The 27,231-nt window shown below is 40.8% G+C and overlaps 1 protein-coding gene across 2 annotated transcripts in view; it reads left to right on the top strand.

Annotated features, from left to right (window-relative positions):
- The first annotated feature begins 798 nt into the window (after positions 1-798).
- PIK3R3 (phosphoinositide-3-kinase regulatory subunit 3) overlaps positions 799-27,231 on the top strand; it is a 133,265-nt gene continuing 106,832 nt past the window's right edge. Inside the window, exon 1 of one of the 2 annotated variants that reach the window (XM_004740410.3) lies at positions 799-948. Coding sequence is in view for 1 of the 2 variants with exons in the window: in XM_013044306.2 (XP_012899760.1) it covers positions 11,107-11,212 (106 nt within the window). In the remaining variant the exon portion in view is untranslated. Of the gene's footprint in view, positions 949-10,372; positions 11,213-27,231 lie in introns of those variants that run through there. The other variant, XM_013044306.2, reaches the window with a different exon arrangement.

Here is a 27,231-nt window from a genome sequence, read left to right as displayed (position 1 = left end):
ATTGTCTGAGATGTGTGATTTTTTAGCTCACTTTGAAGACCTACTGATTAACTGCACCATCTCTGAGTTTCACATCCCATTGATTCCCTTTTGTGACAGAGAAGAAAAAAAAATTATGTAGGATCTGGGATTGTGTGGATTTCCTGGCTCTGAATAGACAGTCCGAAATAGTCCAGCACACTGTGTTCCTTATACAGGATGGCTTAGCCACTTCCTATGGAGTCGGTTGTTTCCAGCACTGGATGTTAGAGTAGGTATTATAAAGTCCCTAGACTGCAGAGGACATAAACAGGGTGGATTTTATCTGTCCTGTGTAGATTTAACAATATGAAGGGGTGGGGGTTTCGGGACCCCTGTTCCTGTTCAGGGGTTACTGGACAAAATGATTGGTCATGTGAATTTATCCGGGAAGTGTTTTATTTATTCATTTATATATAATATTTATATAGTCATTATATATACATATATATATATATATATACACTCATATGTAAATTCTCCAAAACCTTGAAAAGCATGAACAATGGCTCTTCAAGAGTAGTGAAACTGTTTCTTGTCTGCCCAGATTGTTTCTGAGGAACTGCCCCTTCCAAACTCTCAATCTATGTAGCTTGGGTACAGCTGATCCCATACTCTGCTTCCAAGGGTGCCACATGACCTAGGCCTGTACAATTAGGACATTCCATCTCGCTGGACTCAGTGATTGGTGCAGGGGTGATCATGTGACCCAAGCTAAGCCAATAAGACTCAACCCCCAGAATTTTTCTGCAGTTATGTGGAGAAACTTGCATTCTGCTGGATGGAGTTGCTAAGCAGGTAGAATGTAGCCTGCAGGTGCTGGACACTATCCTTGTCACCACCTGGGGAAACCTCAGAGGGAAGGAGAACTGAGAATGAATCTGGTTCCAGCTAACACTGTTTGAGCACCTCTACTTAGCTGTGTGTCAAGTAAGACCACCCTTTTATTTGGTTTAAGTTTGTTTTCTGTCATTTATAGTTTAAAAAGTCACACTAATATAATGGTGATACTAGACCAAGTGGGAGATTTTACAACTTGAGTATTTTTATTTGATCTCAATGAAAGGTGATGACATGTAATTACACAGGGGCTAAACACAGGTCATGAGAAGATATCTGTTGTTAATAACTAGTCCCACCCTATCAAATATGGGAAACTAGAAATATTCATAATGTTTATGGGTATGAACAACTCTTCTAAGATTACATTAGAAACATTTTTTGTTTTCTAACTTGTTATTATCAAGACAGATCCAGAAAACCAATTCAGAAATTAGCTTAAAATTCAGAAGGAAGGGGCACCTGGGTGGCTCAGGGTGCTGGGATCGAGATCAGCATCGGGCTCTCTGCTCAGCAGGGAGCCTGCTTCCACCTCTTTCTCTGCCTGCTTCTCTGCCTACTTGTGATCTCTGTCTGTCAAATAAATAAATAAAATCTTAAAAAAAAAATTCAGAAGGAAGTCAATTCCCTCACTCCCTCGACCCCTTTCTGGAGTTCATGGCCTTGGTAACCTTGATGATCTATTTAGTTCAGGCTTGTCCTAGTTATTGTCCACCTGCCCTGATAATATTTTTGAGGGTATCAGAGTAGGGACTATGTTAGAAAAATAAAGAAGAGGAAAGAAGAGGAAAAGTTTATATTTTTTGTTAACTTTGCTTCCAGGGGTGCCAAATTACTTTGTCCAATAGTGAGGAGCAACACTATTAAAAAAAGCTTTCCTGGGGGCACCTGGGTGGCTCAGTGGGTTAAGCCTTTGCCTTCGGCTCAGGTAATGATCCCAGGGTCCTGGGATCAAGCCCCGCATCGGGCTCTCTGCGCTGCAGGGAGCCTGCTTCCTCCTCTCTCTCTGCCTGCCTCTCTGCCTACTTGTGATCTCTGTCAGATAAATAAAGAAAAAATCTTAAAAAAAAAATAAAAAAGCTTTCCTGGATCAAAAGAGGGAAGTCACAGGTAAGTTCTGAGACAGATCAGGTGTGTCAGGTACTAGACTACACTTCAGGGGCTCATGTTTCCCAGTGCTAGGCTGATTACTTCTTGTAACTGTGTGCTGTAGGTCTGTGAGCATGCTGGTGATTTCTCTTCACTCATATACTCATAGGCCTTTGAGAGTCAGGCGCTGAGGCAGGTCTAGCAGGAAGCCTTAGATACCATGCTTATGGTGACATTTGACTGTATGGTCCAGGGCAAATCATTACTACCCTAACTATGAATGTGGAGTTGGGGAGAGGAGTGATTGGCAGGACCCAAGCCAAGCGTATGTTTATGGGGGTTGTCCCCAGAGAAAATGCTCTAAGTTTCCCAAGGGAGAGGACCAGAACATCCTCCAAAGGAGATGCTTCAAGTCCTGATTAATGGGGTTATATAGAATATTTGACATTTTTGGCTGCCTAGCATTTGAACACCCTTCCTATTTTGGAGGACTCCCAAATCAGATGGGAAGGAAGGCCCATAAACTCTAATATGAGGTTGAGTGTGGTGCTAGAAGATGCAAGAATGAGATAAAATGCTGTTTTAGGATTTGGGGCTGCCCATTAAACTCAAAATAGCTAATGGGAGGTATAATGTATAGCCTAAAAGAGGGAGAGGAAAGTTACAGTGACTGATCAAAATAATTTACCACTGCAGGGAGAACCTGTGAAAAAGCTGTTTTCCTGTTTGTGGCCCACACAGTAAGCATTAGGGTTCTTGGGGAAGCCCTCTCAGGCACTACTACGGGCCCTTTGGGGAAAGAGTGAGAAAATTGAGCAGTAGTTCAGAGGGCAAATGTAGTGACCTTAGTTAGGATGCTTGGGTTGCAAGTAACAGTATCAAGTTGGAGCCTGCTTAAACAAACAAGGAATTTCACACATTGGTACTAAGAGGGGAGAAACAGGATCCAAAGGGAATAATAGTGATTTTCACTGAGTGCTGCTTTTGCAAGAAGCACAAGATGAGCAGAACACAAGGTAGTCCCTACTCTTGAATTAAAAAAAGTCACTGTGAGTGTATCATTTTTCAAATTCCCAGAGCTGAAGATATAAATGACCAGGCCTTTCATGTTCTATACTTGTAGTTTTCTTTTCTTTTCTTTTTTTTAAGATTTTATTTATTTATTTGACAGACAGAGATCACAAGTAGGCAGAGAGGCAGGCAGAGAGGGGGCGCGGGGGTGGGGGGTGGGGAAGCAGGCTCCCTGCCCAGCAGAGAGCCTGATGCGGGGCTCAAATCCAGGACCCTGGGATCATGACCTGAGCTGAAGGCAGAGGCTTTAACCCACTGAGCCACCCAGGCACCCCTACTTGTACTTTTCTTATTCAAATGGTGATCTTAAGTCCCAGAGGTTGCATCATTTCCCCAGACTTCAAAGATGATGGCCCTACAAATGTATCCAGGGAGGATGCAGGAGGCCTTGTTTTAACATATTGATTTTATAAAATATTTCTAAAGGATGCTTGCAATTTTATTGTTCATAGAAGCTGGGATAATGCCTTTTTTTTTTTTTTAACCAAAATGTCCAAAACAGGAACTGCACTGATTTTGCCCTGTATCAAGAAAACAAGACAGTTCAGATTTGAGACCCATGGAATTAATAGGGTAATTATTGTACATTCCAGAACAGAGGCACGAACTGCAAATTGTTCCAAACTATTGAAATAATGACCACAGGAAGTGAGCATACTTTAAAACCCTATATGGTGTTACATTTCAGAAATGAGCTGGGTTGGAAAATGAAACCAGCTTCTCTTCTCGCTGCTGAGTTTTCCTGAATTTCCTACAAGCGGCTTGGAATTTCGCAAACAATTCACAGCTGATAAAATAGAAGGACAGCAGAACTCAATGTCTGTGATGAAGACCACAGAGGTAGCCAGCAGGATAGAAGGGTCACTGTCCCTTGCATTTCTGTAACCAAAAACTGTACAATTTTTTAAATTTTTTTTTTGTCCTCTTAAATAAACAGGAATCAGCTGAAGACTTACAGAAAGGATTATCAGGGTAACCTGAATTTAGACTGCCCCAGAACCTTCTTGGAGAGTTTAGTTTCTTCTTACAGCTTTTATTTGCTCAAAGAACATTCATTGGCTACCCACTGTGTGCCAGGCCTGATCCTGGACACTAATGATTCAAGAACATGGTCTCCACCCACGAGGAAATCCCTCATCATGGGGAAGAGATAGACCTAGAAACAGACATTTTGAACATGGTGTGCCAAGGGCTGTGCAGAGGCTGGCATATGAGTGGGAGTTTGCCATTTAACAGGGGAGTGTGTTTTTGAGGAGAAATTTCTACTGTTTTGAGGACTGCAGTAAAACTAGTTTTAGGAGTAACAGGAAAAAACTGTGAGAGTGATGGGAAGAGGTAGGCAGGGGCTAGATCATCAAAGCCTTGAATACCAAGCTGAGATTTAAATTTAGCCTGAAGGTAGAAGGAATTAAGGCAGAGTTTATGTAAGGAAGTTTTTTGTTTTCTTGTTTTTTTTTTTTTTATTTTTTTTTTTTACCTGAGCCAAAGGCAAAGGCTTTAACCAACCCACTAAGCAACCCAGTTGCCCAGCAAGGAAGTTTTTTATTTAGAATCATCATTCGCTGCGGAGTATGGACCAGAGGGGGCCAGACAGGGAGATTATAAGGAGGTTGTTGCAGAATCTGTTTAAAGATGATGAGGGACTCTCTGGTTGACCTGATTTTTGGGTCAGTTTTCAGTGAAAGTTTTTCAGGCTTGGAGCTAATCATACAGATTTGGGAAACAGAAATAAACAGACCGTATGTTTAAATCAGACATATATAGGTTTGGGCAGCCGAGATGTCATCTCCTTTAGGAAGCCTTTACTCACCTGCAGGTGGGCAGAAATCATCACTGTTTGGGGTGCTCACACAGAACTTTGTCAATTTCTCTATTATAGAATTTACTATAATTATTTATTCCTTTGTTGGCCCCTCCTCTATGGGCTCCAGACTCAACGTTAGGCACTCTGCCTTTTCTCTTTTTTAATTTTATTTATTTATTTGACAGAGAGAGACACAGGGAGAGAGGGAACACAAGTAGGGGGAATGGGAGAGGGAGAAGCCGGCTTCCCACCGAGCAGAGAGCTAGATGGAAGTCTGACGACTCTGAGATCACGACAGGAGCGGAAGGCAGCCGCTTAACAACTGAGCCACCTAAGTGCCCATAGGCACTCTGTTTTATTCATTTTTGTACCCCCAGTGTTTGGAAGCATCAATAAACATTTATTAATTGAATGAAGTGGGGAGGGAAGCTGTGGAAAAGGTACTGAACTGGCTGTCAGGACATGGGGATGTAATCCTGGCTCTGCTACCAAGTGGCTGAGTGACTTTGAACATGTCCCCTCACTGCTCTGGGTCTCAATTTCTTCATCTGTAAAATGAGAATAAAAATACAACCCTCGTCCTCAGGGTTATGGAGATTAAATGAGGTAACAGAGCTTACCAGCTGCCTGCCCTGTTTGTGCCCTGCCCTTGTCAAACAGCCTAGACTATTGTTCCTGTCGTTTGGATCTCATTTGCTCTCTCTCTCCTGGTGAGAGCTGAGCTGAAAGCTGTTGCCTTGATGGAGGGGAAGTTTGCAGCAGCCGCATTGGTACCATCCAGGTGGCCCCTGTGTTGCTGGAAGGGCAGACAACAAAAAGAGAGGAGTATGTTAAGCTAGAGAGAGAGAGACTCCTGCTTTCTTGTGATACCCTAAAGCTGAAGGAGGACTGAAAGTGGGGAGAGTAAGGCAGGGAAGAGAGATATCATGTGCTGAGGGGTCTGAGGAAGCCCTTAAATGGTGTCCCCTAAACCCAGGAGTTTAGCAGCATTTGGAGGAATGCCACTTCTATGAAGACCACTCATTCATTCAATGTTTATAATTTTTCAGTGCCTTGGGCTGATATTATTAACACTATCATAGTTTCTTTTTTCTTTCCTTTAAAAATTTTTTTTTTATTTAAATTCCAGTTAGTTGACATACCACATATTATGAATTTCAGGTGTACAATTTAGTGATTCAACACTTATATACCACTCCTGGTGCTCATCACAAGAAATGTACTCCCTAATCCCCATCACATAGTTTTTCAAGTTTTAAGAAAGATGTGCAAGAGAGAGAAAACATTGCAAATGTAGGTAAAAGGAATACCACTCTGATAAAAAAGGAAAATCATGATTTTAGACATTACTATCTCAAGAGATGACTATCCATTCCCAGGTGAGAGGTCTTTCTGGAAGATCCACTAGCTCTGGTCTTTTTACATTGGTCTTTTTACTTTTTACAAAAGTAAAGGGAAACTTTTATGTCAAAACTTAATATGTGCCCAACCTACAAGGCATATGGCTGAGGAGGTCCTCAAATTTGCAACTGATGATTTGTAGAGTTTTCTTGGAATACCGTTTACTGAGTTTATTTAGCTGCTGGACTTGGCCTTATCATAAGATATTTGGTCAAGAAAGATGATGAGGGGGGGTGGAGAGGGATTGAGGCCAGTGATTCTTCCCCAAAGGCCAAAGTCAATTCTGGCATTAAAGCTAGTGACCTTAAAAAAATAATAAAAGTGTGTTTCCATTTTGCAAGGCTTTTAAAAAATATTGTGTGCTCAGATGGCACCTTTAATCACGAAGAACTTTTGGCTGAGTTCCAGGCTGATTCTGCTGGCACAGAGAGCTCTGAGATCATACCCTATATTCAGTGCACAGGAGAAAAATTTCATCCATCTCTGAAAAAAAGAGGGGGAATTGGAGCATATTTGAACAGTTTGATAGCAAGACCATATCAGGGTGAAAAGTGAAGGACACCTTATTCATTTGGAGTTATAGAAAGGTACTATTAATTCTAAATACTTAAGTGGCATTTAAAAAATTTTTTTCAGTGTTTCACAGTAAGCTAAGAAGCTTGCATAAATCTGAAGACAATCTCTTATTCACAGATAAATAAAGGCAGACAGATTTTTGACTTACCTAAAATTACTTTAAATTAAAAAGAGTGGCACCTGGGTGGCTCAGTTGGGTTAGGCGAGTCTGACTCTTGATTTCCACTCAGGTCATGATCTCAGGGTTGTGGGATCTAGCCCTGTGTTGGGCTCTGTGCTTAGTGGGGAGTCTGCTTGAGATTCTCTCCCTCCCTTTGCCTGCATCCCCACCTTAAATAAAGTAAATAAATAAATATTTTTAAAAATTGTTTGTTTATTATTTATTTGACAGAGAGAGAGAGAGAGAGAGCAAGAGCACAAGCAGGGAGAGCAGCAGAGGGAGGGAGAGAAGCGGGCTCTCTACTGAGCATGGGGAGCTTGATGTATGGGGCTTGATCCCAAGATCCCAGGATGATGAATTGAACGGATGGCAGACAGTTAACTGACTGAGCCACCCAGCACCCCTAAACAAATATTTTTTAAAAAATTTAAAAAAGAAAGGAAGGAGGCAAAGAGGAAAAAAAATTCCAAAGTAGCAGGTTGTGACCCAGGAGTTTGAGCTCTTAGAGCTGAATTTAATCCACACCCAGGCCAAATATAATTCTCCAGGATGGAAATGGTCCAGGACACCAGAGCTAACATTCTCTGCCTTTGCCAAAGAGCCTGAGGTGGTTTGATGACATGCAGTCACAACCTCACTTTTATTTCCCAACTGAAGGAAAGTAAGGCCAGCATCATATGACAGGTGCTTCCCACCATAGCAGGGCAGTGGTTCCAGACCCATTCAAAGGAAATGTGCTTCCCCTTGATTTATCGTTGCCTTTTGCATCACTGTTATTTTTTGGAGGTCTCCTGTTCAAAGCTTTACTTGTTGGATAGTTGGATCATATAATTTTAGGTGGCAGGATTGACTCAAGCTTTACCCCAAGTGCCAGTGTTGAGGATCAGACTATATACTGTGCTGCTTCTTCACTGTATTTCTCCAAGTCTTAGGTTTGGGAAAGGCTGGGTGATTGCTCTGCATTTTAAAAATTGAAACCCCACCACTAAATGATGTAAAGTGGTCCAGGCAAAAGCTGCTGTGGAAATCTGAAAGCCATTATCTTTTCCACACTTCCTCTCTTCACCTTCATTTTGTTTGGGAATGCACAGGGACACCCGTGAACAAAAATAAACCAACTTGCCCTTGACTGATTGTTCTGCCTTTCGAGTTATCACATGTGAGTACTTCTGGCTCCCAGATATGGTGAAGTTAAGAGACTGCTGGGAAGCCATCCACAAATTAGAGTTGATCTTCCAGCATCTCCTACCTAGAGAAAGGGCTCAGGACATTCAAATTAGCAACATGCCCTATCCCAAAGTTGATCTGGCTTTTTTTTTTTTTTTTTTTTTAAAGATTTTATTTATTTATTTGACAGAGAGAAATCACAAGTAGTCGGAGAGGCAGGCAGAGAGAGAGAGAGGGAAGCAGGCTCTCTGCTGAGCAGAGAGCCCGATGCGGGACTCGATCCCAGGACCCTGAGATCATGACCTGAGCCGAAGGCAGCGGCTTAACCCACTGAGCCACCCAGGCGCCCCTTGATCTGGCTTTTGAATCAGGTTTGGATTTCAGAAATGTAAAAAAAAAAAAAAAAAAAAAAAAAAAAAGAAAAAGAAAAAAAAGAAAGCATGCAAGAATCCTGATGTATTTCCTCAGTTCAAACCTGTCCACTTACTCTTACTGGCCCTTTTTAATTCAAGACTCTACACAGAGACCATACACATTTTGACTGCTGGCTCCCAGGAACTGTCTCAACTTAGCACACCTTTAAGGAAGGCAGGCTCACTTTAGGAGGTAGAGGGTGAAACGTGGCAACTCTTCCACAGGAAGGAATCAATAAAGTAGAGCCACTCAGGGTAGGAGGTTTCACTAGGGCTTAAATCAGGTTGTCAACCCAAACACAATGGGCTTTGTTGCTCCTGTGTAAAGAGGAAATGGAACAGTTTTTGGCCTCCCTAGACTGTATTGTAGGGTATGCAGGATGGCAATTCCAGGCATAACCTTTGGAAGACAAAAATCTGCTTTTGGCTATTCAGTGTTCCCCAGCAAGTTAATTAGCTGTTTCTGAAATGCATGGTAATATTCAGCATTTTCATAGTGAAGCCCATCACAGTTTTAAGCTTGAGGAAGGGACTGGGTGTATACGAAGGTGGTCTGTCAGGCAAACAGAATAGGGCCCTTTTGGCTGGGGATTCTAACACCTGTGATTTATCTCAAATCACACACGCACTGTAATTTCAAGGCATGTTTTCTGGCGTGAGAAATCGAGCTGAGGGGCCTGCTGCAGCTCCCTATTTATTTCAGGTGTGGGGAGTTACCTCTGGGTTTGAAAGTCCTTGGGTGGGAAGCGCAGAGAAACTGCGAAATGCCTTCTTAAGAAAAGCCTAACTACTCAAAGGAAGAAGCCGGGATTGGGTTGTGGTAGCGGCCTGGGAAGGCTACCGGGCGCCATGGGCATCTCCTCTCACCGAGGGGTAATGGTCCTGCAAGTGAGTTTAGGGATCTTTTCTTTATTTGACAACTTATTGCGGGGGATGGGGGCTGTCCCAGCCCAGTAAAGAGGTCTGTGGGGAGGGACCCTGCCCGGGGACTTACTTCCTAAGGACCAGAGGAGCGCACGTCCCGCCAAGTGACAGCACGCGCCCCTCTCAGTCCGCTCCCCTCCCCCGCAGCGTCTCCGGGCAGAGGTGTCTAGCGCAAGCTCGTCCCCCCCCCCCCCGCCCAAACCCCCACTCGTCCGGCCCGACTGAGCCTCAGCGGGAGCCCCGCCTGTCTCCGGGCAGCATGAGCCCCTGAGCGCTCGCCCAGCCTGTCAGTAACCGCCGTTTGCGCTTTCTTTCTTTCTTTCTTTTTTTTTTCCTCTTCTTTTCTTTTCCCCCTCTGCCTTTGTCCCGCTTAGTAACTGGGCTCTGACCAATCGCCGCCTTGCCGGCCAAGGCCGGCTGGCTCCTGATTGGTCCGCTTGGGGCGCGCAGCCGTCTCCCGCTCCTTTGCTGGAGGAAGGCAGACAAAAGACGCAGGCTCCGGGCTCCGGCAACCCAGCTCAGCCAATCACCACTCACCTTATCCTCTCTTTCTACCCCCCCTTCTTCCCTCTCTCCTCTCCCTCCCCTCCTGGCTCGCGTGCTCCCGGCACTGACTCCTGGCGAGCGGCCAGCGCCCGGACTGTACCATTCTGATTGAGGCTGGGGGGAGAGAGGATGAATGATTAAGAAGTCGAAACGCAGAGAGCGTTGGGGAGAGTTGAAAGCCGAAGTGGAGGACGGCTTTCGGAACTCTTGCACAGGCACCTGACAGAATCCCCCTTTAATCGAATCGAGTCTGTATAGAGGGGAAGGAGCAGTAGTGATGTCGCCTTCCCCCCCTGCCCGGTGCTGTTGGGTGGTACCTCAGCGGGGGAGCGTGAGGCGGGGGAGGGTGTCCCTCTCCGCGCTGTTAAAATGAAACTCTAGTGGCTGGAGTCAGGGCAGAGCGTGAGGGGAGCCGGCACTGGCGGGTTTACTTACTGCCCGGCGGGAGCGCCCAGCCGGGCAGAGCTAACTGGACTTTCCGACGGGCCCCCATCTCGAGGCTACAGCAGCTTCGGTTCCGAGCTTGACTGGAACGGAGCCCGAGTCCCAGCCCCTGAGGGGATCGCTCTCTGCAGACCAGTGGGACCCCGAAACTTGAATGCAACACCCACCCCCCTTTTTATGCCTGCCTTTGTCACTTCCTCACCTTTCTCCCAGCGCGTTCTTTTTATCTCCCCCTCTTCATTCTCCCTCCCTCGAAGGACACAAAAGTGGCTGCCGAGGAAAGATTTGGAGGCAGTGGGAGCTTTTCTCTTTGGAGAGCGACTGTGTGGAAGGGATTTTTGGGAAGCTGCTTTTTAACATCTCAGCCCTCTGCCTTCACCCCCCCCCCCCGCCCCAAGCCTCCCTGTACCTCTCTGAGGAGAAAAAGCCCGTAGACTTAAAGTTCGGGGGGCATTTTGCTGGGTGCTGTAAGAGGAGACGGGGGAGGACCCCCATCGTCCTGGTAGTTGGCTGGACTTGTACCGGCCGTTGGAAACCCAGAAGTATATATCCGTGTGGGACTTTACAGATCTATATTTTTAGATTTTTAAATATCAGATAAAAAATATATATGCTTTCTATATATTTCCTGACGACCTGCCCCTGACAGCGCGATGTACAATACGGTGTGGAGTATGGACCGCGATGACGCAGACTGGAGGGAGGTGATGATGCCCTATTCGACAGAACTGATATTTTATATTGAAATGGATCCTCCAGGTACTTGGGGAGAGAAAAAGAATCTTGTGATGGGTCTGATTTGTATATAACTAGACCTTGGTGGTGTTTTCAGGGCAGAAGTGTTCCTGGGAGCGCTAGGTTTGGGATGAGGGGCAGATTTGCAGTTAGAGCTGCAGTAAAACTGCTTCTGGTTTATCCGTTTAAAGTTTGCAGTTAGGACCCTGATCCTATTGTCCTGCGATGGTGGGGGTGGGGGCTGGAGTGGGGGTGGGAGGAAAGACCCGTTTCTTTCACTTTGTGTCGTTCAGGTTTTTGTTGTGCCCCCCTCCCCCCTTTTTTTCAATTAAAGATTCTTCTACCTGCAAAGGATGCTTTATACCCGAGCCTTGAACTCAAGCCTTTTCCTTTGGGGGAATTCTTTAAAGCTTGTCATTTCATACGTTTGTCTTATTTGGTTCCTTGTGTTTTACCTTCGTTAACTTCTGAAACTGGGTTGCCTAAATGATTATTCATTTTAAGACCCCTTTTTTCTCTTACAGAAACCAAATGCCGGTTAGTAATTTTCAGGGATTGGCGTTTTTATTCAGTCATGGTCTTAGTCTGAGGTTTTTCTTCTCAGTATATAGTCTCTCAGACAGATCTACGTGCAGTATTTTATTACTCGTTAATTTATGGTGATTTCACTTAATTTATGGGATAGGGTTTAATATAACTTCAATTCTTAGACTAAAAAAAGGAGGAATCCTTTTTGTGTGAATCTATGTCATGTGTACATATATGTGATAGGTTCGAATACACATAATGTAAAGTATACATATACTGTATTTTTACTTCAGAGCTTTGTTTGAGACCCTTACAGACATTTTGTGTATCTGGTAAGAAAGGAAAAGGAAGGGAAAATGGAAAAGTTGGGTAATTGTTTTTCTTTAAATTCTAACCTCATTTTATGATTATTAGCTGTCAAATTTTCAAACCCTTTTTTGCAGTTACAGATAGTGCTTTACGTAATGATTTGGAATAAGTAGAGGGCCTTTGTGACTCCTTATTTTTGTTGAGGATGAATTGGTTATGTCTTAAAAATGTGTTGCAGTTAAGCTTACAAAATAAATTGTGTGTCATTGGGGAACCTCAATTATTATAAGACTATGTATTTTTGGAAACCTTTGAAAGGATTGGAGCCCATGCAAGTACAATGAAGTATAACTGTTTTGTAGAATGTTTATAGAAATTATTTGTGTCCTTGTGAGCTGTAAATTATCTTTTGGCTTTTTTTTTTTTCCAGTTAGAGTGTTAAATGATGCTATATTAAAAACTCCTATTAAATCAGCCTTTTTTACTCTTTATGATAATTTAGAATTTTTCTCTTTCCCTTCATTTTGGAGCTTTCTTTATTTGCTTTTGTCATTGTGACTGCAATCCAGATGCAGCTTTTCAGTGTTTTGCAAAGTTTGTAAGATTTGCCACCCATCTATTGTGTGTATTTCCCCCTTTGTTTCCCCCTAACGGTAAAGCATCATTTCTATTAGATGCATTTGTCATTCATGTAAATGAAAATTTAATACATCATTGATTTCTCCTGTAAAAAGTAAAGTTAATAATTCTAGGTTTTTATTATAAGAATTATATATTCAAACTGCCTCAGAATCCCTATATCATAGTATCTTGCCTTGCAGACATACAAAGGGAATTTGTTGGGCGGAGAGGTGAATAGGGAGGAGGGGAGAAAATGAAGAAGGAACTAATGTTTGAAAAATTTGGGCCCAGTGGAAAAATATTGGCCAAGTTCAGTTGAGTTGTCCAAAAGTGGTTTAAAAAAAAAAGTTGACTGTTATAATTATGTAGTGATGTGGGTCTTATAAGGTTGTATAGAAAATTCTGATCCAAACGTTGTGCATTTACATAGAAATAAACTTCTGAGTTTAAAATGCTCATCCTTGGATGAAATTTTGCATACTGAGATTCTATTCAGAGTATTGGAAGAATGCATATGCCGCTCTTTATTACGCATTTTGTAGTCTTAGTGTAGATTATGGTTAGTTATACCTAACAGCTTTTAATAAAGGAAGCACACTTGAGTATGCTGGAATATTGCCTGTGATGGGAATGGGTTTTAATGGAAATAATGTGATGCCAGTCTTGTTTTGTGTGACAAATTAAGGTTTTGAAACACTTAAAACTAAGTAAATTATTAGTGAAGAGGTTGCATTGCAGCATGTCTTGTATCTGTCTTCTTCCTATCTTCTATCCCAGCTCAAGCTCTTATTTCCTGACTGGACTGCTTTGATAGACTGTTCTTACTGTTCTTGTTTCTACTTTGTTCAGTCCACAGTATTATTCAAGTACCGTCTGAGGATTTGCCTTCCAGTGGTAAATCTCCCAGTGACTTTGAAAACCTTCCAGTGCCTTTCCTTTGCCTATTAAAAAGAGTCCCAGATTGCTTGTCATTTAAGTCCCTGTTTTTTTTTTTTTTGTTGTTGTTGTTTGTTTGTTTCCAACCAAGTTTTCCAGTCTAGTTTCTTACTAGAGTCCATCACAGGTTCTGTGGAAAGCTATTTTATATTTGCTGTTTCTTGAATGTCTGCTTTTTCCTCTTCCAGGGATGCTTTTCACTTGTTGAAATCTTACATGTTTAAGATCTACGTTAGATGCCTTCTTTGCTAGGATATATATTTCCTGATCCCTGATATTAGAAGACATACTTCCTTTCTTTTCCTTTTCTCTTCTAGCACTTCTCAGAACTCCTTTTCATTCTATGAAGTAGATTCTGTTTTTATGTATACTATCCACCCCATGGAATTATCTTCCCATCAAGTTATGAGCTTCTTATCTTGCTCAAGGTATTGCAAACAGTAGGGAATTTAATAGATTTGTGTTGAATTAATAAATATCTAAGGAGCACCATTTCTTCCTAACCTCTAAGTGCTTTTCTACTTACTGTCCTTGGTCATCCCATTCCTTGGCTATTGCAATAGCCTTGAGTTAAATAACTTGAATTAGACAGTTGTTGACTTAAGGCTTTTTACTGTAATATTAGTATTACAGTTTAAAAATATGATTTTCATTTATATTTAAGACTGAACCATAAATGCATAATCGTTACCTATTATTGCTTCCAGTGGCCTCAAAAACTGTTTTCCAAAGGTGTTTCCCTCCAGCCTGTTTTTTAAAAAACTACCATTACCATGCATCCCAAAGGTTTCTAATTACTGCATGGACTGCTGTATCTACTGTAATTCACTGACAATGTAAGGATTGGATCCAAATGGAAGTCTGATGTCTTAATCTTTATGTATTTCCCAGAAGCAGTAGAAATAGTGAACAGTTTAGATGAAACAAAAGTTTTTATTTTGGAAATGTTAAGAGTGTGGTACAGAGAATTGCTTTTGAGCATCTTGGTTAGTCCTCTTGTGATTATAGAATCAGGATTATTCCATAACAGAACAGTTGCTGGGTAGGCCTCTCAAAGAGCCCAATCTCTTGTATAGGAGCTCGTGGAGGATTACAGATATACAGCTGATGATAAACTCATGCCCAAAGCTTATAGATTAGTTGTCTGTAAGCTAGCACTTTTAGTTTTGACGTTATTGTTGTTTTTATTTTGGGAAGATACAGGTGATTTCTTTTTATAATATAATTTTTATAAATTATAAATTTATAATTTCTTTTTATAATTTATAATCCATTAACTTTTAAAGATTACCTATAGACAATTTTCTTTTCTTTTTTTTAAGATTTTATTTATTTGACAGAGAGACACAGTGAGAAGGGGAAGCAGGGGAAGTAGGAGAGGGAGAAGTAGGCTTCCTGCCAAGCAGGGAGCCTGATGTGGGGCTCAATCCCAGGATCATGGAATCCTGACCTGAGCCAAATCCTGATCCTGGAATCCCAACAACTGAGCCACGTAGGCGCCCCAACAATTTTCTTATCAAGACAAATTTTTGAAATTGTAGGGCAGCAACATCTTAGTATAATTAGAAAACTAAAAGTCTTTATTGGCAAAATATAAATATAGGAAGGTCTAGAAAAGTGGTTCTCAATTGTTTTTTTTTGGTTTGAGTACCCCTTTTATAATCTAAAAAATTGAGGATCTCAAAGAGGTATTTACTAATATTTACTGTATTAGAATAAAGTTAAGAAATTTAAAAATATTTAATTCCTTTAAAAATAATAAAATGTTACATGTTAGCATCGTTTTTTTTTTAAAGATTTATTTATCTATTTGAGAGGGAAAGTGTGTGTGTGTGTGTGTGTGTGTGTGTGTAGGGAGGGGGAGAGGGAGAGAGAGAATCCTCAAGCAGACTGCTGCTGAGTGTATAGCCTGACAAGAAGCTTGATCCCAGGACCCTTAGATCAGGACCTGAGCCATAGTCAAGAATTGGCTGCTTAACCAACTGAGCCATCCAGGCACCCCTAATATAATTTATTTTAATGAAAAAATAACTATATATATATATATTTAAAGGTTTTATTTATTTGACAGAGAGAGAGAGAGAGATCACAAGTAGGCAGAGAGGCAGGCAGAGAGAGAGAGGGGAAGAAGCAGGTTCCCTGTGGAGCAGAGAGCCCTAAACGGGGCTCAATCCCAGGACTCTGGGATCATGACCTGAGCCGAAGGCGGAGGCTTTAACCCGCTGAGCCACCCAGGTGCCCCCCAAAATAACTATATTAAAAGGAAACAAGTTGAGTGCCTGGGTGGATCAGTCAATTGGTCATCTGTCTTAGGCTAGGGTCCTGATGACAGGACCCTGAGTGGGGCTCTTTGCTCAGTGGGGAGCCTGCTTACCCTTTTCCTCCATCTGCTGCTCCCCCTGCTTGTGCTATCTCTCTCTCTGTCAAATGAATAAATAAAATCTTAAAAAAGGAATCAAATGACGAGAGTGGCATTGTTTTACATTTTTGCAAATAACTTTAATGTCTGGCATTTTAGTTTTTAATATCTGGCTTAATAGGAAATGTCTAAATTCTCATGTCTGGGGTGCCTGGGTGGCTCAGTTGGTTAAGTGTCTGCTTTAGACTCAGATCATGATGCCAGGGTCCTGGGATCAAGCCCTGCATCTAGCTCAGCGGAGAGCCTATTTCTCCTCTCCTTCAGCCTGCCGCCCTGCATACTTGTGCGCTCTCTCTATCTTCCTGTCGAATAAATAAATAAAATCTTAAAAAAAAAAAAAAGTCTGCCTTTGGCTCAGGTCATGATCTGGAGTGCTGGGCTGAAGTCCCACTTCGGGCTGCCTACTCTGCTCACTGGGGGCGTTGTCTTCTCTCTCTGTCCTTCACCTTTCACCCTGTGCCTGCACTCATGTGTTCCCTCTCTCAAATAAATAAATAAATAAATAAATATATTTTTAAAAGATTTTATTTATTTATAACAGAGAGAGATAGCTAAAGAGGGAACACAAGCACTGGGGAGTTGGAGAGGGAAAAGCAGGCTCCCTGCTGAGCAGGGAACATGACAGGTGGCTTAATCCCAGGATGCTGGGATCACAATATGAGCTGAAGGTAGATGCTGAAGGACTGAGCCACCCAGGCACCCCAATAAATAAAATCTTAAAAAAAAAAAAAAAATCCCGTGTCTGCTCATTCAGTCTCTTTGAGATACCACAGGTCTTAACCACTGGAAAACTCCACTGTACAGATGTGAGAGAATGAGAGTGCAAAAGGCAAATAATGTCTTAGTAATACTATGAAACTTTTTGATACCTTGGATCTTCTGAAAGGCTCTTGGGGATATACAGGGGTCTCTGGACTACACTTTGAAAACTACTAGTCTAGAAGTTACATGGTTTGCAACTACATAGTTTGATGGTCAATCTAGGAAACTATTTTCTGACTTTTTTGAATACAGATGAACAGATTGTTTCAGGAAACTTACTTGCTTACTCTGGCATACTTGGTATTTTCATCGTTTAGATTAAGTAACATTCTGGTAGAGAACTAGCACACTGGCTGGCTCTGTGGTTGAGGAAAATATTTGCTGAGAAACACACTAAAGAAATAGGTCACCTGCCACTATGTGGTCCTTACTGTTAGCAGGTTGGGCATTCTACTGTAGTTGAATTTTTGTCTGTAACTGAACATTTGATGGGTTATTATATAAATGCTTCTCCTGTGTGTGGTAAGATATTTCTTTTATGAGCTTAGTGTCATTTTTAAAATGATATTGTAGTGTGGGACAAATGTTAATATAATCAAATGATGTAAAAGCCATGCCAAATTTGTTTGCATTTTCTTATTGAAAAAGATTAGTCATTGCTTTCATTTAACATATTATAGTTTAGAGTATACTCAGCTATATTTCATTAGAAGTATGATAATTCTCCCTTTGATAATGCTTTTAAAATTCATTCTCCTTGTTTTCATGCTGAATACCTTTATATTTTTCTTAGAATATAGAAAAGATTGGACATGTTTATTTAAGAAGGTAGGTAGAAAAATAACTACAAGTATAATTATGTGATAGAATTTTATTGGTATTAAAGGGGGATGCAGTGTGAGTGAAATAGAAAGAACACAGGCTTTGGAAACATGATAAGGCTTCCAAACCTAGCTTTACTTCTTACCATTACCAAGGTTATATGGCTAGGACTTAACCTCTTTCTGCATAGAGAAGTAGGATGCCAGTGCTCTTTTATAAAATTGATTTAATACTCTGCCTTTCAGAATTGTTCTGGGGATTAGATGTACTGCATCAATATCTAACACAGTCTTTGGTACATGGTATGGACCCAATTCATTGTAGCTTATATCTTTTTTTTTTTTGAGTTTATTTTTTTAGTAATCTCTCTGTCCAACATGGGGTTCCATCTCCCATCTCCAAGATCAAGAGTCACATGCTTCTCTGAATGAGCCAGCCAGGAGCCACAGTTGTAGCTTATATCTTCTTTGAGCAGGGAGCCCGGCGGGGGGGTGGGGGGGGCGGGTGTGCAGAGGGGACAGGGAGCCCTACACCCGGCTCAATCCCAGGACTCTGGGATCATGACCCAAGCAGAAGGCAGATCGGTTAACAACTGAGCCACCCAGGCACCCGTGTAGCTTATATCTTACAGCATGTTGTTAACATGTAGTTATCCCAAGTCTACCTCTTGGAATACTCTTGAGCAGTCAAAACCTTTTGAATTATCTTGCTCCATTTTTTCCCCCCTTCATCCCTGACATTTAAACTGGGGTCATTTTGTTTTTGGAAGAGTTCTTTTGTTTTTGTTTTTGAGTGAGTTCTTTAGGGCCTCTTCTAATTACAGCATCTCATGAGTCTATGGAAATGTCACTCCAAGTATCCTTTCTTTTCAGTTTCTATTGTCCTTGTTTAGTTCCTCATCCCACACATTTAAAATGATTTATAATGAAGGTAATAGTTACTAACATTTGTTGAATGTATAGACCAAGCACTATGTTAAATGTTTTTACACGTACTATTACTGTTTGCCACACGACAACTTTATAAAATAGGCACTATTATTACCTCACTTTACAGACAGGAAACTGAGACTTAGATGTGTTTAATAACTTACTCAGTGCCTCACATCTAGCAAGTGGCAGAGCTGGTCTGTCTTGCTAATGCCTTGGTTCTTAACCAGTAAGCACTTCCTAACTGGTTGCTGGGTTTCTACTTTCTTCTTCTCCTCCCCCATAAATTTATCCAGAATTCTTCAGCCACGTTAATCCTGCTCAAATGTTATTTTGAAATAATTTTTGAAATAATACAAGGAAATAATCAGCGCTATCCATTTCTTTTAAGCAGAAGCCATATTCTTAAACTAGGCATACATGATCTTTAGCACCAGTTTTCCAACTTAATTATTAATCCTCTATTCTTCTTCTTATTTTTTTTTTGTTAAAGTAAACTCTACCCTCAGTGTGGGGTTCAATCTCACAACCCTGAGATTAAGAGTCACCTGATTTACTGACTGAGCCTGCCAGGTTTTCCTCTCACCCCACCCCCTGCCTGCCCCATTCTCATTTTTACTTTTAGCCCAGTTCCTTGGCCTCCACTGCATACCCTTTCTTATTTCCATCGCCAACCTTTTGCTTATGCTGCTGCTTATTAGTTAGATTAAGCATTATGCCCATCCCACCCCCATCTTCAAATTTGGATCCTTTGCAGGTCCCCTTTCTTTCTTTTCTTCCTCCAAAAATTATAGAATTGAGGGGCGCCTGGGTGGCTCAGTCAGTTAAGTGTCTGCCTTCAGCTCAGGTCATGATCTCAGGGTCCTGCAATGGAGCCCCGCATCAAGCTCCCTGCTCTGCGGGAAGCCTGCTTCTCCCTCTTCCACTCCCACTGCTTGTGTTCCTTCTCTTGTTGTCTCTGTCAAGTAAATAAATAAAATCTTGAAAAAAAATTATAGCACTGAATCCCACAATTACCTAGGACTATGGTCTATTGTTTTGATACAAAATCATGTTATGTTATGACATTTAATTATTTTGTGAATATAATTTGTCTCCCCAATACAAGATCAGTTTCTTGAGATCAAGCTATGTATTTCTTTCTTTTTTTGCTTGAAATACCCTGTTCTCCAATATTTTGTTAAAGTATTAGGCCTGTGGACCCAACCAGTTTCATTTTGTGACTTAAGTTTTAAGTTTGCCTACTGCTTTCCCACCTAGGGCTAGTGCGCTCCTGCTCTCTCTCTCTCTGACAAATAAATAAATAAATATATGAATAAATTCTTTAAAAAAAAAGATTTTATTTATTTGACAGCGAATAAACCCAGGGAACATCAGAGGATGAGGGAGAAGCAGACTTCTACTGACTAAGGAACGCAATGCAGGGCTGTGTCCCAGGACCCTGGGATCATGACTTGAGGTGAAGGCAGATGGTTAACCAACTGAGCCACCCAGGCACTCCAGGATAATTTATTCTAAAAAGGGAAATAATGAAAAAGTACAATCCTTAATGTTGTTAGCAAAATGTTTTTGAGTTTGAATTAAAATTATTTTTGAAATTTTGAAGAATTAGAAGTGAGTAGTAAACTTTTTAATAAGTTTGTTAGGCTAGTTGTACACAGCATGTGCCAAATGTAGATTTAAATTACCCAATGTGTTACTATACCAAATAAATTTAGAAGGTGTGGGACTTGATTTGGGATAACAAGGTAAGGTCAGCCATGTAGCCTCATAAGATTAGTTTCCAAATTGTTTGTTGATACATATGATATATTTGTTGATCTTTGTGAATATTTATAAATTAATATAAAGTAATAGGGTTTGGTTTTTTTTTTAAGTATTAATGAGGCAGTAGGCTAGGTCCAGCCTGCTACATTTTGCCATTTTGCATGTGTCTTGTCAATATAAAAATTGCCCTGTGTCCTGTGAATAGAAGCAACACAAAGCTAAAGTCAATACCATGATGTCCTACCATCCACCTTTTCCAACCTTGGACTTCTGTTTGTGGGACAGATTGCTTACCCTTGTTTAAGGGTATAGGGCAACAAATCCAGAACTTGTGGCTATGTCATCTTAAATACTTCATAGTTTTTGTTTTTAAACTTAAGAAAAAGTAATTTCAATCATGAATCAAAATTTAAAATTTGTGTATAAATTGTTTTAGAGAACAGCTTATTGAAATGAACTGTTTGTGCTTGGAAAATGACACTTTGGAGTTTATTCTTTCATGTGTACTATTCTTTTTAACTTTCTTGTTCTGCAAAGACAGTATAATATTCATATTGAATTTCTAATATGCATTTGTGGAATTAAGCACAAACCTTTTTTTCTTTTTCTTTAAAGACTTTATTTTTAGGTAATCTCTATACTCAATGTGGGGCTCTAACTCACAGCCCCCAAATCAAGAGTTGCATACTCCACAACTGAGCCATCCAGGCATGCCAACCATAGACTCTTTTTGAGATTAGTTCTGGGAGATGTTTCATAAAAAAATAGTATATTGTCAACTACAAGCATCAGGAATCTAATTTAAAATGGATTAAGAAGTAAAAAATTTTGTCTTTTCATATGAGCAGCTTCAGGTGTTGGTTGATTACATCAGTTCAACAATGTCAGTAAAATCTTTTCTTTCCACGATTCAATTTTGCTCTCCTTGGAATTGGCTTTATCCACAGGCTAGTAGCAAAATGGTATAGTGATTCCAGGTGTCCTATCTGTACAGAAGAACTTTTTTTTTTTTGTAAATAGAATTGACAAGAAATTTTTAGAATTATTCAAGTGTAGTTATATACTATCTATTATATGTATATACTATATAATATCATATTGGTTTCAGGTGTACAGTATAGTGATTCAACAATTCTATATACCTACACAAGAACTTCTAAAAGAAGAAAGATCTCTCTTCCTTTGCCTCTTTTTAGAGAGAAGAAATGACCTCTAAAAACGCCTAGCAGACTTCTTTCACACCTTTTTGGCCAGATTTGAGTCCTGTACTCATTCCTACCTCAATCACTAGTGGCTACCCTTGAACTAACCATGGCCATGCCTGAATTTGGGAGTGGTAATAACTTCCCCTGAGGCCTTGTATTGGGGAGGGATTCTGTCAGGAAGGAACACAGAGGGGATGAATGCTAGCAAGGTGGATCATCAATAGTGGCTGAAAAGTAATTTGGAGAACTATACTGCCTTGCAGAGTTCTTTGTGTTTGTAAATAGAATCAGCATTTTTTTCCCTTTTTCAAAACTGTAATCTAGTTGTTGGAAACAGGTTTCCTTATTCTAAGTGGGAATTCACAGGGTCACATAGTGTTGAGAGTTAATGTAAGACAGGCCTTTTTGGGGCACCTGGGTAGCTCACTTAGTGAAGTGGTCACGCTTGATTTTAGCTTGGGTCATGATCTTGGGGTCCTGGGATGGAGTCCCACATTGGGCTCCATGCTCAGCAGGGCAGGGCAGGGCAGTGTCTGCTTGAGGATTCTCTCTCTTCCTCTCCTCCTTCCTCTGCACGTTTCCTCTCTCTCCAAAACAAATAATATATATTTAAAAAAAGCCTTCTTGGGACCCCTGGGTGGCTCAGTTGGTAGGACGACTGCTTTCAGCTCGGGTCATGATCCTGGAGTCCCAGGATTGAGTCCCACTTCGGGCTCCCACCTCCACGGGGAGTCTGCTTCTCCCTCTGACCTTCTCGCTCATGCTCTCTCTCACTGCCTCTCTCTCAAATAAATAAATAAAATCTTTAAAAATAAATAAATAAAAAATAAAAAAAGCCTTCTTGTCAGTTGCTTACTAGAAGATGAGGAAGCTAACTTCTCTGGTTGACAGTTTCCTTGTTTGAGGCATGCAGATATTGGGAATAGAGTATGTTAGTGCATCAATTAAATGAGTATGAGAGAGCATTTAGCCAAACCATAAATTCCATATTCCAAAATTTAGTAAATGAAGTAATAAGCTTGAGACCTGTGTCATGTATTACGATTTGAATGACTAGTCTTAAAAATTAGGACACTACTTTAAAGTAACCTATAGGTCATGTCTTTCAATTAAGATGTACTGTGTAGGGGTGCCTGGGTGGCTCAGTGGGTTGGGCCGCTGCCTTAGGCCCGGGTCATGATCTCAGGGTCCTGGGATCGAGTCCCGTATCGGGCTCTCTGCTCAGCGGGGGGCCTGCTTCCCTCTCTCTCTCTGCCTGCCTCTCCATCTACTTGTGATTTCTCTCTGTCAAATAAATATATAAAATCTTAAAAAAAAAAAAGATGTACTGTGTAGCTAAGTATTGACTTTTCAGTATAAATTGTATAGTGGGGTGGATAAGAGATGTCTTCGGAATCAGAGTGCCTGAGTTTAGATTGTGTCTCTGCCATTTTCTAGTTTATGTCCTTGGGAAACTTAATTATATTTTCTGTGTTTTGGTTTCTTCACCCCAAAATTAGGGCTGATACTGGTCCCCTACTTCAATGGGATTATTGTGAGGATTTAGTAAATTCGTAACTGTAAAATACTTAACATAGTACCTGGAACATATTAAGTGCCCATAAATGTTTTTGTTCATGTATTCATGTTTTTCAACAAATATTTGATGGCCAGGCACTGCTCTGGCCAGGCACAGAACAGGAAAACTTGATATATTCATGGAGTGTTTTAAGGAAGGGGAGAAAGTAGAGAATAAATAAATTTATGGGGTACTTGGGTAGCTCACTTGGTTAAGTATCTGACTTCAGCTCAGGTCATAATCTCAGGTTTTGGGATTAAGCCCTGAATCGGGCTCCCCACTCAATCTCTCAAATAAAATCTTTTTAAAGAATCATAACATACAAAAAAAAAATCATAACATGCTATTTAGGGGCACCTTGGTGGCTCAGTCAGTTAAGGGGCTGCCTTTGGCTCAGGTCATGATCCCAGAGTCCTAGGATCAAGCCTCATCTGGGACTCTCTGCTTAGTGGTAGTCTGTTTCTTCCTCTCTCTCTGCCGCTCCCTGTGCTTGTACTCTCTCTCAGATCCAGAGCTTGTGGCTATGTCATGTTAAATACTTTATAGTTTTTGTTTTTAAACTTAAGAACAAGTAAATTCAATCATGAATCAAAATTTTAAAATTTGTGTATAAATTGTTTTGGAGAACAGGGTTGGGGGCACTATTTTTACTTTTTTTTAAAGTTCTAATTTAAATTTGTTAACATACAGTATAATATTAGTTTCAGGTGTACAGTGGTGATCGAACATTTCCATACAACACTCGGCACTCATCACAAGTGTCCTCCTTAATCCCCGTCACCTACTTAACTCATCCTCCTGCCCACCTCCCCACTAGAAACCCATCAGTTTGTTCTCCATAGTTAGGAGTTTGTTTCTTGGTTTGGTTCTCTTTTTATCCATTTGCTTGTTTTGTTTCTTAAATTCCACATGAATGAAATCTTATGGTGTTTGTCTTTCTCTGACTGCCTTATTTTGTTTAGCATAATACACTCTAGCTTCGTCATGTTGCACATGGCAAGATTTTATCTTTTTTTATGGTTGAGTGACAGCCCATCGTGTGTGTGTGTATGTGTGTGTGTATTTGTGTATCACATCTTCTTTAGCCATTCATCAATCGGTGGACACTTGGGCTGATTCTATAATTTGGCTATTGTAGATAATGATGCTATAAACATTGGGGGGCATGTATTGCTTTGACTTAGTATCTTTCTATTCTTTGGGTATATATGTAACCATGCAATTGCTGGATTTTAAGGTAGTTCTATTTTTAACTTCTTGAGGAAACTCCATACTCTTTTCCACAGTGGCCGTATCAGTTTGCATTCCCATTTCCCATAACCCTTTCTCCACATCCTCATCAACACCTGTTGTTTGTTGTGTTGTTGATTTTCGCCATTCTTTTTTTTTTTTTTTTTAAGATTTTATTTATTTATTTGACAGAGAGAAGGAGCACAAATAGGTAAAGTGGCAGACGGAGAAAGAGGGAGAAGGACAAGCAGGCTCCCCACTGATCAGGGAGCTCAGTGGGGGCTTGATCCCAGGAACCCAGATGCTTAACTGATTGAGCCACCCAGGTGCCCTGATTTTAGCCATTCTGACAGGTATGAGGTGATATCTCATCATAGTTTTGATTTGTATTTCTGTGGTGTTCAGTGAAAGACATTCCATGCTCCTGGATTAGAAGGACAGATACTGTTAAAGTGTCTCTACTACCCACAGCAATCTATACATTCAGTGCAATCCCTGTCAAAATACCAACAGCATTTTTCACAGAACTGGAACAAACAATTCTAAAGTTTGTATGGAAGCACAAAAGACCCCAAATAGCCAAAGCAACCTGGAAAAAGAAAAGCAAAGCTGGAGGCATCACAATTCTGGACTTCAAGTTATATTACAAAGCTGTAGAGATCAAAACAGTATGGTACTGGCACAAAAACAGACACACAGAGTAATGGAACAGAATAGAAAACCTAGAAATGAACCCACAACTATATGGTCAGTTAGTCTTCAACAAAGCAGGAAAGAATATCCCATGGGAAAAGGACAGTCTGTTCAACAAATGGTTGGGAAAACTGGAGAGCAACATGCAAAACAATTAGACTGGATCACTTACGTCATACGCAAAAGTAAATTCAAAATGGATTAAAGACCTCAGTGTGAGACCTGAAACCATAAAAATCCTAGAGGAGAACACAGGCAGTTAACTTCTTTGCCATCAGCCGTAGCAACTTCTTTCTAGGCATGCCTCTGAGGCAAGGGAACCAAAAGCAAAAAATAAACTATTGGGACTATATCAAAATAAAAAGCTCCTGCACAAATATAAATAGCTTCACAAAATGAAAAGCTTCAATAAAATACGAAGGAAACAACAACACTAAAAGGCAACTTACTGAATGGGAGAAGATATTTGCAAATGACACATCTGGAAAAGCATTCATATCTAAAATATCAAACAATCCAATCAAAAAGCAGGCAGAAGAACAGACATTTCTCTAAGGAAGATATCCAGATGGCCAACAGACACATGGAAAGATGTTCATTATCACTGATCATCGGGAAAGGCAAATCAAAACTATGCTGAGATACCACCTCACACCTGTCAGAATGGCTGAAATCAACAACATAAGGAGTACTACTTTTTTTTTTTAAGATTTTATTTATTTGACAAGAGACACAGTGAGAGGGAACATAAGCAGGGGGAATGGGAGTGGGAGAGGGAGAAGCAGGCTTCCCGCTGAGGAGGGAGCCTGATGTGGGGCTGCATCGGAGGACCCCAGGATCATGACCTGAGCGGAAGGCAGATGCTTAACGACCAGCCACCCAGGCGCCCAAGGATTACTGTTTTAAATAGGAAGACAGTGAGGGCCTGACTTAAAGGAAATGAGGGAGCAAGGCATAGATCTTTGAGAAGTGTGAGGGTGGGCCAATGTGCCAGGTGGAGGGAATACCAGATAGCTTACTATGAGGCAGGAGCATCTCTGTCTTGTGTTCAAGGATTATCTGGGAGGCCAGGTTGGCTGGAGTGGAATAAGGTGAAAGTAATGAAGAGATAAGTAGGGGCCCCTGGCTGACTCAGTCAGACGAGCATGTGACTCTTGATCTTGGGATCATGAGTTCAAGCCCTTGTTGGGTGTAGAGATTACTTACATTAAAATTTAAAAAATATGATATTTATTTTTATTTTTTGTTTCAAGATTTTTATTTATTTATTTATTTGACAGACAGAGATCACAAGTAGGCAGAGAGGAGGCAGAGAGAGAAGGAGGCTCCCTGCTGAGCAGAGAGCCCAATGCGGGGCTCGATCCTAGGACCCTGAGATCATGACCTGAGCTGAAGGCAGAGGCTTCAACCCACTGAGCCACTTAGGCGCCCCTGATATTTATTTTTTAAAAATGAAAACAAGTATTGTGGATGGTCGGGAAGACCATATAGGACATTGTAAGAACTTGGCTTTTAAAACTCGACCAAGATGAGATGCCATCCAAGAGTATTAAACAGTGACATATTATGATCCCTGGCTTAAAATTATCATTTGGGCTGCTGGGGGAGAATAGGAAAAGGTGGAAGTGGAGAAAATGGTTAGGAGGCTATTGCAGTAAACAAGCTGAGGGATGATGGTGTCTTGGACAAGGGTGAAAGCTCCAAAGGTAGAGAAAAGTGATTGGATTCTGAATATTATTATTATATATAATAACTATTTTATAATTTCTTAGCTTCATGTTTCTCTATATGCTTTAATAATTAAAAGATTTAACTTTAAAATAATGCTGAACCATTTATATATATATATTTTAAAGGATTTTATTTATTTGACAGAGAGGGAGAGAGATCACAAGTAGGCAGAGAGACAGGCAGAAAGGGGTAAGCAGGCTCCCTGCTGAGCAGAGAGCATGATGTGGGGCTCGATCCCAGGACCCTGAGATTAGAGGTTTAACCTCTAAAGTTTAGAATAATTAAAATATGCTAAAGTTCAGAATAATTTATGTGATTTTGATTATTAATTTAATTCTTAAATGCTTGAGTATAGAGAATGCTGTAAAATAGGGAAGTGTTGCTCACTGTTTAGGAGCTCTAGACTCAAATTGCTTGGATTTCCAATTCTAGCCCTGTCTGTTTATAGTTTGTGACCCTGGACAGTTTACTAATCTGTATAACAGGGAGAAGAATATGAACCCCGATGTAGGGCTGTTGTGAGAATTAGTACA

This window comes from Mustela putorius, unplaced genomic scaffold (genome assembly GCF_011764305.1).
Source record: "Mustela putorius furo isolate JIRA1106 unplaced genomic scaffold, ASM1176430v1.1 tig00003853_pilon_pilon_pilon, whole genome shotgun sequence".
Lineage (NCBI taxonomy): Eukaryota > Metazoa > Chordata > Mammalia > Carnivora > Mustelidae > Mustela > Mustela putorius.
The sequence above is the reverse complement of the archived record's forward strand: the minus strand, read 5'-3'. Positions and strand labels throughout refer to the sequence as shown.